Raw genomic sequence first — 15,947 nt, forward strand, 5'->3', positions numbered from 1 at the left:
TCCTAAAAACAAACTAGGCTTTAAATAGGAACAATGATAGACAGGTGCCTCTCTCAACATATTTCACTGCTCAGCCAATTTGTGGAGCAGGATTTCAGCACCCATCCTAACTACTGTTGCAATTTAATTTATCCCTGTATTAGCTACAGCTGTGCAACTCTCAGTGGTGGAGCACGGCTGACCCACTGATTAATCTTCAGCTGTCCTCATTACTGCACACTCCCATCTGCTTTATTTCTGCCTGTCTGTATTTGCAACCCCCATCAGAAACCAAGAGACCAACTGATGAAGACCAGGATGGCTCCAAGAGGACACCCTGCAGCCCAGCATGGTTATGTGGACTGTTGTGATAAGACAAAGGGTGATGGTTTTAAACTAAAGGAGGGGGGATTCAGTCTAGATATAATGAAATTGTTGTCCCTGAGGGTGGTGAGAGCCTGGTGGTGGATGCCCCATCCCTGGAGACATCCCAGGCCAGGCTGGACGGGGCTCTGAGCAACCTGAGCTGGTGAAGATGTCCCTGCTCACGGCAGGGGGGGAACTGGGGGAGCTGGGAAGGTCCCTGCAGTCCAAATCAGTCTGTGATGTTACATGAACTGGAGATGGCCAACATTGGGTTTGACACACTTGGACCATTCAAAGATTACAGACCACTGAGACATCAGAATACAGAAGTATTCAGTGGAAGCACAGCAGATACTGGGCAGTATCAACAGTAGGATACACCAATGGCAGAGATTATATAAGTCAGTGCAAGGCCTGAATCATAGCCCCACAGTTCAGGAATTTCCTGCTCCCATTCACAACTGCCATGTTTCCAGCACAGCTGTTCCCCAACACCTTTCCAGAGACATCACCCACCACAATTGTGCTTCATACCTAGAGGGTAAAGGGAAACCTGGGCTCCTGCTTCGGAGCAGAGATGTCATAAAAATACACCAGCTCACAGTTTCTTCACAGTCACTTTCACCTCTAACCAAGAGCGTGCTTCCACACCAACAAAAACATAGACATGAGAAACCTTGCTCACCCATTGCATTGGTGCTGAAGAGACTTGGGGTTCAGAGCAATTTTCCCTCCATGAACTACATGTGCTGTGTTTTTAACCAGCAGTTAGAGAAACATGAACAGGAACCAGCCGAGCCCAGAGCTCTGAACTTCCATCAACCCTGGAAGATGCCAGGAGCATCATTCATGGCACCTCGCAAGCCAGCTCTGCACCATCCACATGTGATCCATCCAGCTGCTGTGACCCATTAATAAAGAGAACGACACAAGAGCAAGATCATTATTTTGTTCATAGCAAATCTGGAGTCACTCAGAAGTATTATTCATCATTATTCCACAGTTCTATGGTTGTGTGATCTGATGCAGTGCAGCAGCACCCAGAGGTCTCAGCCCTCTGCCACTCTCCTCTCGGCTGACTCACTGCACTGACTTGGCTTCAAGGTTTCCTCTCCATATCCTGCTGTGCTGAGACAAAACTCGTGCCTCCCACGGGACGGAAGTCACCAGGGCTTACTGCCTCAAGGGGAACTTGCTTAGAGTCTCTGGATACAAATTCAGCCATTTCACAGCAATGCATTTCAGTAAGACTTCTCCCAGCCTGAACACCGTGCAGATGTGACACCGCATCAGGGAACCAAATCCTGGGAAGAGAAGACCACTCTGCATCTTCCTCGCTCCCAGCTATGAGGAGCTTTGCTGCAGACAGGGGACTGGACATTTTTGCACCAAGACAACCATACTATTGCTTCAGAGGTTGGACCTGCAAGTATCTTAAACACAAATTCTGTTTGCCATACGAACACTGGGACTGCCTTACCTCTGCAACACATGGGTGGGTCAACAAGATTACACTTGCACTCATGGATCCATCTGCCACATCCATCTCCAGCGCAACAAATCTGGCTACCAGCCCACGACACTGGAGGGAAGGAACCTGCCAACTCCATTTCAAGTTCTTCTTACCCATAGCAACCAACCGAGAGGAGGAAGATCTTCAGAACCAGCCTCACCTACATCTAAACATCACCCTGCTATGTTTCCACACTTGGTGTCCACCAGCTCTGTCCCAGGGTTCACCAGATAGCTTCATTCATACTACCAAGGTCACACTGTCCATAGGTAGCAAAATACCCAGTTTTCTGGTTTCCCCACCCATATGCACCATTGCCTGAACAGCTTGGGCAGAACACATGGCACCATTTCTCCAGAACATCAGCTGTGAAAGGAACATCATGAACCACCCAAGAATGACAAGTTCAGACCTTGGCTGATAAGCACAGACGGGAAGGACTGGCACCTACTCCTCAGTTAACCACACTCATTTTTAATGCTCGCCCCAAGTCTGTGCATCACGCCTACAACTTATCATCGTCCTTAAAGCAAAAATACCCAGAAACTCTGCTCCCTCCTCTCTGACTCATCACACCACACTGGGGAGGTGCTCTCAGGGGGCTCCTATGTGAGTGCGGGGGGACAGCAAAGCCCATTAGTGAAATCCCATCGGACTTTGCTGGATGGGAGTTTAGTTCTAGGGTATTGATATTATGCTTCTAAAAACCCCAGAAGTTTGACAACTCTACTTGTTTAAGCACAGAGTAGCTGCAGGCAACAAGACGTTCTCTTTATGAGAATATTTAGCTGCAACAGTACTTTTTTTTACTTCAGGTGCCTGAGGTAAAGTTAAACTTTCATATAAGGCAAAATATATACATTAATTAAACTAACTAGAAAAATGCAAGAGCTTCTGCCTCAGATGAGCAGCCTCACTGCTTATTAGTGAAAAGCTCTCTAGTCTGGTTGGCCACAGATAAAGCAGATCTTTGGTTTGTATAGAAATATGCGCTTGGCCAAGAGCAGACAATGGCTGGACATCCACAGGAAAGCATTGATACCAACACAGATTAAAGTCACACCCCGTGAATACAGAAAAAGATCATTCATATACATTAATCATCTTAGTCCCATTTTCTGCTGACACAGGCAGCCCAGCTTCTGCATGGGGACACCTCAAACAATTGTTCATCCACAGCTCCATTAGCATTTGGAGTCACATACGAAGGATTAATTGCTCATCAATTAATTGGTGTTGCAATACAACAAGGCAAGACAAAGCCCAGTTGGCATCGTGAGTTGGATCTGACCACCAAGTAGCAACAACAGCCTTGCTCATTTAAAACAGATCACTCCAAACGTCAGAAAAAAAGAAGCCGATAGCACACGTACAACCATATTATAAAAGGAGAAATTACTGAAAAGGGACAGATTTTCTTGTCTGTTATTAGAGATCAGCTCATTTCTCATTGACCTAAGACTTGAGACACAACACACCAGATGGAGCCGAGTGCTGTGCAAGCGCACATGGGACATTTCTTCTCTCTCCTCTCACAAAACAGCAATAAAAATGCTAAATTCCAAAGCTTGACATGTTCCTTGAATTCCTGACAGCATTTTCTGAGTAACTGGAAAACATTTAAATGTTTTGACTTTTTAAGTGAAGCAGTTCAACTTTTCATTTTGAAGCGCCTGTTTGAAGATTCCCTTCTCCTTTATATTAAAGCACTCACACACATTAAAAACAATAAAAAATACAATAACCCCCAGCATAGCTTGACTTTGGCAAAAACATTCTGATCACTTGGAGTAACTCTTGCTACTCCTGGAAGTTACAACTTATCCTAATAAGAGAAAAATATTCCATGTTTCCCCTTGCTACAGGTCCAGCCTCAGTGACCTCAGACCAAGCACAGCCCAGAGACTCATCTCTCCTTAAATCACCCTTTTTCTCTCTTCCTCACGAGAATTCAGTAAAACACCCACACAATAAGCTGGAGAAGGACATGGCAGACCAGGCCCCAGATGCATCTCTAGGATGAGAACACTCTCATAGACCCACCGCAAACCTGCTCTGTGACCTCTGCTCAAGAGCCCACAGAACAAGCAACCACCACAACAAAGAAACCACCTCCCTGACCAGTTTTAATTCGTTTATACAACACATATAAAAAAAGCACTGGCTTCTCACACATACCTTTTCTTCCCCCCACCCCAACAACTGAATAACTTTAATAAAATAAAGTAAAAAACCACTCACATTTAGAAGAGAAAGACCTCAGCTTTGCAAACTCACTCCAGGGCTGTTCAGATCCACTCTGAGAAGAAACTTAAAGTGCCAGCCTGGCCTTGCTTTAATTAACAATCAGAATTAATTGCAGCTGTGGGGCTGCAGACGTGCCCCTGTAAACAGCTCCACCACTGACTTTGTACTGGCAGCCTTGCTTACGTGCAGAGGAAAGAAGTCAGGTCGTGCTAAGTTTTGGGGTGAGATTGCAGGAAAAGTGGCTGATTGGCAGCATTCTCTTTTGCATTATTTAGCAGTGATGTGGTGGAAAGGGGAAAAGAAATGAGGGAGTGGAGAAGAGCCCTGGCTGGGGCTGCAACAAGAAGCTGCAATAAGGAGCTGCCTGCATGGTGGGGGATGCTGCCAGCTGTGCCAAATCATGGTGTTTAGCTCAATTTGCACCTTCGCCCTCTGCCAGAGGAGCTACAGCACCAGGCTTGCAAGGAGAAGAGGACGTTGTCCCATCATTTGAGAGACAAATGTTAGGGCGAAACTTGTGTGAAAACTTCAATTCCCTCCTCACTTTGACCCTTGCAGTGCAATGCTGCCCAGACCGCTTTATTGCTTTATGTTCCATCAATGTAATGCTAAGCAAAGAGAAAAGCAATGCAACACCCAGAAGAGCAGAGTAACTCCGCCTTCGGAAAAAACAGCCATTAATCAGGTGGGCAGCCTAATGCAGAATCCAATTCCTTCAGCTTCTTCCACCAGGAAATATTCATTTATTTGCTAATTCATAATCTGGGCCCCTGAGCCCTAAACTGTAATGAGCTTTAATTTTTTTAGCTCGAGGTGAAGCTGGAAGCTGCTGGTGGCATGTGCAGGATGGGCAGGGACATGATGGACGTGAATGATGTGATGGAGGCGGGACGATGGTTGTGGTCTGTGCGTTGTTGTTATAAACATTATCTCCAGGACTTTTTATTTAATCCGTTCCCCAGATTGGCTCATCCTTCTCCAAACAGTTTGGTTAGTCTAATTACAGAATGCAAATCACCACCGTTCTCTCCACTGCCTCACTCCCACCAAGCACATTTCAACAGCCGGCACATCTTCCAGCACCCATCACGCTGCCAGCATATTCACACGGATTTTTGGTTTAATGCCATTAAACTAAGATGCCAGATATTCAAGGGAAAAACCTGCATGAAATACTGCAAGACCGCCTGGAGATGCTTTGAGATGTGCCACCTCCTTCAGGTTGGTGAGCACTTCTCATCCCACCTCAACCAGGCCCAGCGTGATGAGCTGGAAAGGCAAAACTGACTTTTCTTCCCAAGCATAGGGCAAGAGTCAAAGTATCGGGCTGCCCTAGTGATTATGTTACATCATCTCCCTAGTATGGACAATATTTGTAAGTTCAGCATTAAACTTCCCCAAGGCTCAAATATTGATGAAACAAGAACTGCCCCACCAAGAATCACAGAATCATTTTGGTTGGAACTGACCCTCAAGATCATCAAGTCCAACCCACCCCTGGCATTAACCCATGTCCCTAAGCACCACATCCACATATCTGTCCAACCCTCCAGAGCTGGTGACTCCAGCACTGCCCTGGGCAGCCTGTTCCAATGCCCCACAGCCCTTTGGGGAAGAAATTGTTCCCAGATCCAACCTCAACCTCCCCTGGCGCAACTTGAGGCCGTTTCCTCTGCTCCTGGCGCTTGTTCCTGGGGAGCAGAGCCCGACCCCCCTGGCTCCAAGCTCCTTTCAGGCAGTTCAGAGATCAGAAGGTCTCCCCTCAGCTCCTGTTCTCCAGCTGAACCCCCAGGTCCCTCAGCCGCTCCATCACAATTGTGCTCCAGCCCCTCACCCTCCATGTGGATGGAGACTCCTCGACTGGAATGAAGCACCACAGCTCACTCCGCCACAACGGGAGGATGTCTGCTCCTCAGAAGGCTTTTGTCTCCCTGCCTCTTTGATTCCTATCTTACAAATCCATAAGCCACCAGACAAAATTAGTCAGTGAAACGATGTAAGGAAGAAAAGTCCCAGCAGTTTCATGTTCAAGATGACAGCGCAGCTTTTCTGGTTGTCTCCTGAGGACTGAAGGCTCCAGGCTAGTGTATCAAGGACAGTTAGCTTTGACCTTCACTACATCAGAAAAGCCTGGATCCAGATAACACCCTCAGACAAATGATGTGAATTTTGGGGTGTTCTTATGCAAGGACAAGAATTGGAATCAATGATCCTTGTGGGTCCCTTCCAACTCAGGGCATTTTATGAAATATTAATTCTATGAAAATTATCGAATCATAGACTCGCAGAATAGTTTGTGTTGAATGGACCTTCCCAGCTCCCCCAGTTCCCCTCTGCCATGAGCAGGGACATCTTCACCAGCTCAGGTTGCTCAGAGCCCCGTCCAGCCTGGCCTGGGATGTCTCCAGGGATGGTTCATCCACCACCTCTCTGGCCAACCTGGGCCAGGCTCTCACCACCCTCAGGAGCAACAATTTCTTCCTTATATCTAGCCTGAATACCCCCTCCTTTAGTTTAAAACCATCACCCCTTGTCCTATCCCAACAGCCCCTGCTAAAATGTCTGTCCCCATCTTTCTTATCATCTCCTTTCAAGTCCAGAAAGGCCACAATAAGGTCTCCTCAGAGCTTCTCTTCTCCAGGCTGAACACCCCAACTCTTCCAATGCATTTTTACATATGAGAGACAGACAGCTATTTCATCCAGCCACAACAACACGTTGCCAGGTTAGAAAGCGATGCTCAGGCAGTGGGATTGCTCCATGGGATGGTGCCATGATCCTGATGAGGTGGCTCCGGCAGAGCATCCAGCACTCAGCGAGACCCTGTCATACACTGTACATCATGTTTTAATTATGTAATGTATTAATACCATAATTAAAGTCCACACCATTTGCTAAGTAACATATATTACTCCGATCACTGCTCTAATATATTAAAAATAGATGAACTGCTTCCTGGAGTCTGAGGCCAGGAGGGGCAGTGGATCTCATCGGGGTCGACCTCCCACACATCCACGATCTCCCTTAGCAATCCCCACCTCTGTCAAGCTCGCCAATTCAAGCAGCAACATCTGATTGTATATCAAAGACATTCGACATCAGGGAGTCCAGCACATCTCTCGGCGAGCTGCTCCAACAGCTAATTACTCCAGCTGTTAAAAAAACCTCATCCTTATTCCCACTGTGGGCTTTGGTAACTTCAAATGATTGTTGTTGGCTTCTCTAATGCTTTAGGTGGCTATTTGGAGCTGGTTCTTCACCACTGCCTGCTTCTTCCTTCCAAAGATAATTAAAATATACTTTTTTTTTCTCCTTTTTTAACTACCTCTAGTCAGTCTTAACCCCCTTTATGCATGGAGCTTCTCTAGCCCCTCTACATCACAAACCTCCATAGTACTCACATGTGCTGGCAACAAGCAACCAGGACAAGCAGACGTCAAAATCAAGCTTAATGCTGCCAAGAGCAATGTCAGCCTGTAAGGATGTTCAAGGCAACCACCTGGTCCCCCAGCCTTTGTTAGTTACAAGAAGCACCCATGGAGGGAGGGATCTCTGCTCCAGCCAGCCACCATGTCTTGCCAGAAAGTCCTCCCAGAAGATTCTGCCTTCAAAACCTGTCTGAGAACAGCAAACGGACTTCCCTCCACGTTCAGCTATATTTAGCGAGGCCATTATTTATGGAGATGGCAGGAAATAATTCAGCGGGATCCAGACATAACTCAAAATGGCCAAGAGGTTCTATAAAAAGATAAACCGAAGGACCTAAGGGGGCGAGGGACGGCTCTTCAGCCGGCGATGGAGCGGCAGTGCTGCAAACACCCAACACCTTCACTGGGTCACACCTGGGTGGTGGGGACAGCCACTCTCAAAAACCCCTTTCTCCAAAAAAAAAGTGTCTTTTCCAGGTTTAAGAAACATGGTTTAAGACACAATGCATGGTCCTGAGCCCATTTGAGTAGGGAATCCAAGCGACAATGTCCTGGCACGGGCAGGAGGAGGCAGGGAGCATCCTCCCCGCTTAAACTTGCTTTCTGTATGGCTGTGGCTGGGTGTCTCCCACGCAAAAGGGGTTTGTTCCACTGGAAGAAAGGGATATACTGCAGAGGATTGAGTGCCCTACAAGAGTATACGTATATATACATGCATACATAGGCTGGCACTGCAATGCATGCAGGGAGCAGCTCATCACTGGAGAAGGTCCCAGAGAATATTTGAGGAGGGTACAAGACAGAACTGAGCTTTACTCATTCACCTGCTTCCTTCCTCCCCAGCACTTATTCTGACTGATTCTAATTAAACTGGATTTTTCTCTTCTGAGCCAAGAGAGCTTTTATTTTATTTGTTTAAACACCTGTTTCCTCGCCACCAGGTTTCCTCCAAATCTCCCTCGCAGAGTCCAAGGCAACGTCTGGAGCAGGGATGCGCAGAGCATCAGCTGCTCCCGGCAGGGTGAGACGTGCTGCGACGCCCAGAACAGAACGGAGCCAACTCACTGCTCACCAGGACGATTGTTCCGACCTGCCTCTCCATCCATTCAGCAGACCTGCATTCAGCTTTAATCTCTGTCTCTGAGCTTCTCCCATGCATTTACTCGCGAGCATTTTAACAGTTTGCCTCTACCCACTTGCACCCCTCAACCCCAAACTGTTGCACCCCAGGGCAAAGCCAGCCCCCCAAATGCACAGACCAGCACATGTGGATGCCGGGTGCTGTGCAGCCCCTTACCTATGGGATAAATAAGAACCACGGGAGCAGAGTTGATCCCGATCGCTTGGCTGTCTGCAAAATGCACAGCGGCTGCTCCCCCGTCTCTGCACGCTCTCAGTTCAGCTGCACAAGCTGAAGTCCATGTCAGAGCGCTGCTGAAATCCCAGTGTCAACATCTGCGGCGTGAGAGGGAGAAGGAGATCCCTCTCCAGGGCTCAGTTAAGAGTTAAAGCTCTGGATGATCACTTGGCTCCCACGAAACCTCCTGGACGGGGCGGTGGAGGAGCTCACAGCTGCTCAGAAACGCCAGCCCCTCCGGCACCGCATAATTCCTCCCCTGTTCCCGGGGCCGCCGCGCTTCCCGCGCACAATGTCCCGAATTGTGCAGGGTTAAACCAGCCCACACAACACCCGCATTCACACCCGCGGAAATACCCTCTCGGTCCCCGCGCCACCGCGGTGACATCTGGGGCTGGTGATCCAGAGCCTGCCCTCGCTGGCAGAAACGGGCAACCAGCCTTTCTAACGGGAAAACGCTCTTAGTGTTGATTTTTTCCCCCTCCTTCCCTTCTTTCATCCTTCCAATCCACTCATTCAAGCAGGGTGAGCATTAGGGAAAGGCCGGGTCAGCAGCGGCACGCTGACACTCTCGCTCCAAAGCCGGCTGTCATTAATCCCTCCGAGGAGCCGAGCGTACCACAACATAATCATCATCATTATAAAGAGGCAGCCAGAGGTGCTGGAAGATCTTTCCTGACACTGCGTGACCTGCTCCACCTCCCTGGGGACACAAAGTGCTTCACCAGACCCCAACCCAGCTGCCATCTGGGTTGCAAGGGGTTTGGGTTCCCCGTTTCCAAACCTGCTTCTTTATGCGGCTGGGATACAAATTCATCTGTTGGATAACATTTGATGCTTGGCACGAGGAACAAGGACAATCTCTCTGACGTTTAATACAATAAATACCTATGCTTCCACATTACTTTGCACCAGCAACAAGAAGCCGGGTCGTTCCCTCAGCTACAGCTGCTTCTCCCAACACTTTGCAGAGCCCCAGGGAGACTCTGGCAGGGCTAAGCACAGCGGATACTCGTTACATTTGTGATCACTTGCTTTCGTGAGGCATTCACAGCCATCCTGATGTTATCTGCATCTTCATGTGAGACGCTCAGCACTTTTCCTTATAGGAGCTGGTTTAAAACACAGCGTGGGGGTGCACAGAGGGATGAATGTTGCACACACACAATTTTCCCTATGGCAGACCTGGTGTTTACATACACAAAAAATTCATCCTTGCTAGCTGCTCTGCTTATTTCCAGCTGAATTCATGGGAAAGTAACTAAAAGCTCTGCAAAGAGTGGGTAAAACATGCTCCTGTGGCCACGGGGAAACCGTGCTGCAGAGGGGGCTGCTTCGGTTGCCAGGGGGCTGCACCCCCGTGCACAGCACCCCATGGGTGCAGACACCTCACCCAGCAGGTGCCATGGGTGCTTCCCTTTATTGTGGTACCTCGCATGTTTTGGAAACATGCATCTAAACCCCGGGTCCCCAGTGAGCCCCCCAGCTGGGGGAACGGGTGGGAAATTGGCTCCCCACTATCATAAAAGTCCCACATTTGGATGAGCTGCAACTCATCTGCCGACCTCCTCATTTAGCCACTTCTCTGGTAATGTGAAGTCTGGTGAAAAGGTAACCATCGTGATCTGGACACTTGCATCTTCTGCTTTATTTCCATGCAAGTCACGCAGAATTTAAAGGGGAGGGAAAGTGCATGCTGCACTTGGAGTTTGAGATTATTTTAGCCAAGAAAACAAGCTGCACAAAGCAGAGCTGGGGAATTGTACATCTTGCCAGGGATTTTAGTAGCTCTGCTCTCTCCCTGTCCCCTGAAGCAGCAGAAGGTGGGCACCGCGCAGACCTGCGCCTGCTCTGGCTCCACCACCAACCTTGGCAAACTGTTCCCCGTGCCAGTGCCTCGGTTCCCCCGCAGGTTCAGCTGTACCAGCTTTTTAATCACAGCTTTACTATTCAGAAGCAACAGGCACGAGTTAACGGCGAGATGTACAGCCAGACATCACGGGACATTAATTTGCTTTTTTGCATGAACTAAGAATACGCAAATGTGGATCATTTATTGTGCATTTAAAGGCAGCAAAGCAGCTCTCAAGCGCTGCTGTTCTGGGGGGACGTGCTGAGCGCTGCTTCTCTGCACCTTCTGCAATGTCGAGCAGCCGCGGCGTGGAGGCAGGAGTGCAGGCAGGAGTACAGGGAGGTGTGCAGGGAGGTGTGCAAGGAGGAGTGCAGGGAGGTGTGCAGGGAGGAGTGCAGGCAGGAGTGCAGGCACGTGTGCAGGCAGGAGTGCAGGGAGGTGTGCAGGGAGGTGTGCAGGCAGGAATGCAGGCACGTGTGCAGGCAGGAGTGCAGGCAGGAGTGCAGGGAGGTGTGCAGGGAGGTGTGCAGGGAGGTGTGCGGGCAGGTGCGCAGGGAGGTGTGCAAGCAGGAGTGCAGGCAGGAGTGCAGGCAAGAGTGCAGGCAAGAGTGCAGGCAAGAGTGCAGGCAGGAGTGCAGGCAGGAGTGCAGGCAAGAGTGCAGGGAGGTGTGCAGGCAAGAGTGCAGGGAGGTGTGCAGGCAGGAGTGCAGGGAGATGTGCAGGCAGGTGTGCAGGCAAGAGTGCAGGGAGGTGTGCAGGCAAGAGTGCAGGGAGGTGTGCAGGCAAGAGTGCAGGGAGGTGTGCGGGTAGATGTGCAGGCAGGAGTGCAGGGAGGTGTGCGGGCAGATGTGCAGGCAGGCGTGCAGGGAGGCAGTGCCGGGAGCAGGCAGGTGGAGCTCGGGCAGAGCACATCACCAGTGAGACCCTGTCCCAGGGACACAACCGCAACGGGAGGAGCTGGAGAGAAGCCGGAGCGGCAGACAGCACCTAATGACAGGTCTGAGCAAGCTGCAAGGCGGCAGGTTCTCCATGCAGGACCGGAGAGGGCAGCAGGGCACAGGGAGGATGCTCGGAAGAGACACCAACATTTCAGATCGGTGGCACAAAAGCAGGGAACAAATGGGTTAAGTCAGCAAGACACCCTCCTAAATGCTCCACTCCTGGAAGCTGAGCTGTGAGGATCTTGAAATCTTCAATAAGGGACAAAAAAGTTGTTCAAATCCCACAAACCTATTTTTCCAAAGCAACAAGGACTGAGCGGGGTCCCTCTCCCAGCCTGTTTGCTTTTGCTAATGGGTGCTACCTTCAAAATCTCCTTTCTCAAAATGGCCCTGGTGCTCCAGGCTGCCAGGTGACATACCCTGGGCTTGGCTTTCTTTTTTTGGCTGAGCACCGTCTGCTTTCTCAAACCAGCCTTCAGGAGTCAATGAAGAAACACAAATTCACATGAAACAGGTTTCAAATACAGTGCAGCCACATCTGCCTGACTTCGCACCACTTCCCCCCCTCCCCTCTGAGCAGCCCTTCACCAATCGTCCTTAACCTAAATAAGGTGTTACATTTGACAGGATGAAAATGCAGCATTGCCAAACAAAAGTCTTACTACAAATCTGCATGTGACATCACCTGTGTATAGATGCTGATGTTCAGTCCAGGGCAAGAGCTCCCTTTCCTGCAGGCCCCCACAAAACACACTCTGCCTGAACAAGCCCTCTTCTATTCATGACAGCGGTTGCTATTCCAACGCATCCAACAATATGTGCCTGTGTGTCGGGGAAGGCAAAGAGCCCCGGTGCTGCCAGTGCCAAGATCTGCACGTTAGTAATCCAGCTGCTGGGAGCAGAACCCCCCAGATATTTTCAATTACACTGAAATTTCGCAAAATTTAAAAAAGCAGGAGGGTGGGGGGTCGAGAGCATCTCTGAGGCTGCCTTGCTGGTGGGAAGCAAAGATTTTAGTGCTGAAACAGGGGCTTCGAAGGAGCGGATGTCAAACGAAGCATTTACTGGTAAATTCATGAGGTCGCCTCAACATCGAGTATCAGAGGCAGCGCTCCCGGCAGCTCCGCACCGCCGCCGAGCCGAGCCCCGCCGTGCCGCTTACATAACCCCGGACCGCGGCCGGAGCATCACCGGGACCGGGGCATCACTGGGGCCGGGGCATCACCGGGGCCGGGGCACCCCCGAGGCTGGGGCATCACCGGGGCCGGGGCCGGGGCCAGCGCACCGGGCGGCGTCCCCACCGCGCAGCACCGCGGTCCAGCGGGGTACCCGGTTTCCCGCTTCTCGGGTCCAGGCTTCGCGGTAAACGGGGCCAACTTGGCGGGGGGTAGAGGGAGAAGCAACAAGACCCGAGGCCGCAGCGCCGGTCCCCAGGCAGCCGCTCAGGACCCGGGTGCTGAGAGCGGGGCAGATGATGCCGCCGGCTCGGCCCCGGCCGCTCCGCTCCGCGGAGTCTCCCGCGTCCCGCTCCGCGGCGGCGATTTGCAAGTCACTGCCGGGGGCAGCGGGGCCGCGGGGCGCTCCCCTGCGCGCTCGGCCGCGGGGACTGCGCGCCCCCGGCGGAGCGCCGGGAAGTTTGCGGTTCGCCCCCACCCCTCGCTCCGCGGCAGCGCCGCTGCTAACAAGTGCGGCAGCCCCGCGGAGCTCCGCGGGCACGGAGAAGCCCCATCGCGGTGGTGCCCATCCGCTCCGCGGCAGCGGCCAGCCCGGGCCGGGACCGGCCGGAGCCCCCGATACCCCCTGCCCCCGGTTTTCGCCGCGCAATGTCAGCGTCTCATGGCAACGGCGCTGCCTCCGCTCTGGCTCCGCCGGCTCCCGCGGCGCGCAGCGCGGGCCCGCCGCCCCCGCGACCGCGCGGGGGGGACACCCCCCCCTCCCGCCCCGGCGACAGTCGCGACAAGGTCACGCCGCGCCCCGGACTCACCGTACACCCCTTGCCCGGAGCTGCCCTCCAGCAGAACCGTCAGCAGCCCCAGCAGCCCGATCGCTACATCCATCTTCACGTGAGCATCCACATATCCAGCCCGGCGGGGGGGGGGGGGCGCGGGGGGGAGGCAGCGCAGCGCCCACCGGAGCCCCGCGCTCCGCTGCGGCCGAGCCGCGCACGCCCGCGCAGGCAGGGCGGCGGGGGGCAGGCGGCGGGCACCGCTGCGGTCCTCCTCCTCCGCCTCCTCTTCCTCCTCCTCCTCCTCCTCCTGCGCAGCGGGCGGCGCGGAGCGGCGCGGAGAGGCGCGGGGCGAGCCCCCTCAGAGCGGCAGCCCCCTCAGGGAGCCGGCCGCCGCCGCCGCCGCCTCCCGGGGCCGCCGAGCGCCTCCCGGGGCCGCCGCAGCCGCCTGCGCCCCGCGGCCATCAGATGCCATCGCAGCGCCACGACCCCCGCATGGTGCGCGGGGCCCCCCGCGCGGCGCGGAGGTGGCGTCGGGGGGGAGGGCGCGGAGCCGCGGAGGTGTGTCCTGCTCTTGCGCGCCGGGAGCGGCCCTCACCGCGCCTGCGGAGCGGCGGCCGGGCCCATGGCGGGGAGGGGGGGGCGGCGAGGGGGGGCGGCGGGCTTCCCTCTGCCGTGCGGTGGGTGCGAGAGTGCGAGTGTGAATGGAGGGCGGCGGTGTGCGGTCACGTTGTGCTATACGTGCCGCCAGCCGGGGCCGGGGAGCCGCAGCCCGGCGACGTCAAAGCTGCGTGGCTCGCTGCTGCGCGCCTTCCTCCGCCTCCTCCTCCTCCGCCGCCGCCGCCTCTCGTGTCCCCGTGGCTCCGCCACCGCCGCCGGGAGCGCAGGGCTGCGGGCGCTGCCAGGCTGGGGCGCCGCGCTCCACTCTGCTCCGGGGTGCGCGGTGCGGTGCGCCCTGTTCCGCTCCCGGCTGCGCTGTGCGCTCCGCTCTGGGATGCGCGGTGCGCCCTGGGATGCGCGCTACGGTGCGCTCCGCTCCAGGATGCGCGGTGCGGTGCGCCCCGCTCCCCTCCCGTCAGCGCGGTGCCGATGCGCCCCGCTCCGCACCCGGCCGCACGGTGCGGTTCGCCCCGCTCCGCTCCCGGCTGCGCGGTAAGGTGAGGTGCGGTGCCCCCGCGCAGTGCGGACGGTGAGGAGCGCCGGCGCTCCCTCGCTGGCTGCGCGCTCCAGGGGTCCCCGCTACGCGCCGCGGCTGTGCCCGGTTGTCACCCGACCCTGGGTACCGGTCACACGGCTCCGCGGGGCTGCGCGGTGCGGACGGTGCGGGGCGCCCTGCGCTCGCGCTCACTACGCGCTCCGCTCCCGGCTGTCGTGAGGAAGGGGGGCGCCCCGGCCGCGGGCGCCCGCGCATCTCCCGCTGGTCTCGGGCAGAGCTGCGCTCCGCGGTGGGGCTTCCCTGCGGGCATTCGTGCTGTCCCCTCGTCACCTCCCGATTCCAGCCGCTCCCTCTCTGCCCGCTGCGCGGGACACCCCAGGGCTCAGACCTGCTCCCAGCCGTGCTCTGTCCCACTGGTGACTCGTGGGGTGCCGGGGGGCAGCAGCGCTGCTCTCCCCAGCCTCCACTGACTGAACACCCCGTGCTTGCTCAAGGTTGAGTGCCCCAGGGCACGGGGCTAAGGACACTGGCCATTCTGGGGGCTCCCACACCTTGGTGTGATAAGCAGGGAGGGGGCGCACAGGGGACAAGCTGCTCTGTGTGTCTGGCAGGCAGCAATGCAGCTGAGCACACCCCAACTGCTGCCCACCACTGGGTTCTCCCCTGGTCATTGCCCCCTTCAGCCGTGTTTGGCCTCCACCAAGTATCTGAGATACCTCGCTGGCTCCCAGCACCTTCCCCAGGCTGCGCTCAGGCTGCCTGATGTCCCTATGTTTTGGGGTCTCATGGGACTTGTGCTGGTGAAGGTCTCTTGCCTCCAATTCACCAGAGCAAACCAAGGACTTGTTGGGAAGTGACAGCCTCTGTCTTCTCCCCTTCGTGCTCGGTTCCTGCAAGGATTGCACCAAAACCATGGGCACTTTGGACACAGTTACATTCGGTTTCCTCCTCTGCCTGCACCAATTAAGGATTAGCGCTTCATGCCAGGACCAAGTGACATGCTCTGGAAGAAGTAATTGCGCTGTCAGTGTTTCTTGTGACCCCTCTGGCATGAAGCAGGACACTGTTAACAAGGCTTGGACTCTTCTAGCACTTTTTAGCACTCTCCTGGCCACTGGTGACAGGGGCTGAACTCCTCAGTGCTGCCCTTCTGAGACAATCTG

The 15,947-nt window shown here is 54.1% G+C and overlaps 1 protein-coding gene across 1 annotated transcript in view; it reads right to left on the minus strand.

Moving 5' to 3' along the window:
- The window catches only part of MDGA2 (MAM domain containing glycosylphosphatidylinositol anchor 2), a 299,150-nt gene extending 284,719 nt beyond the window's left edge, over positions 1–14,431 (minus strand). Inside the window, exon 1 of the mRNA XM_065063026.1 lies at positions 13,668–14,431. Within this exon, the coding sequence (XP_064919098.1) occupies positions 13,668–13,740 (73 nt within the window). The 5' untranslated portion in view covers positions 13,741–14,431. The remainder of the gene's footprint in view (positions 1–13,667) is intronic.
- Between the last annotated feature and the right edge of the window lie 1,516 nt (positions 14,432–15,947).

The sequence above is a fragment of the Columba livia genome, chromosome 5 (assembly GCF_036013475.1).
Source record: "Columba livia isolate bColLiv1 breed racing homer chromosome 5, bColLiv1.pat.W.v2, whole genome shotgun sequence".
In the NCBI taxonomy this organism is placed as follows: domain Eukaryota; kingdom Metazoa; phylum Chordata; class Aves; order Columbiformes; family Columbidae; genus Columba; species Columba livia.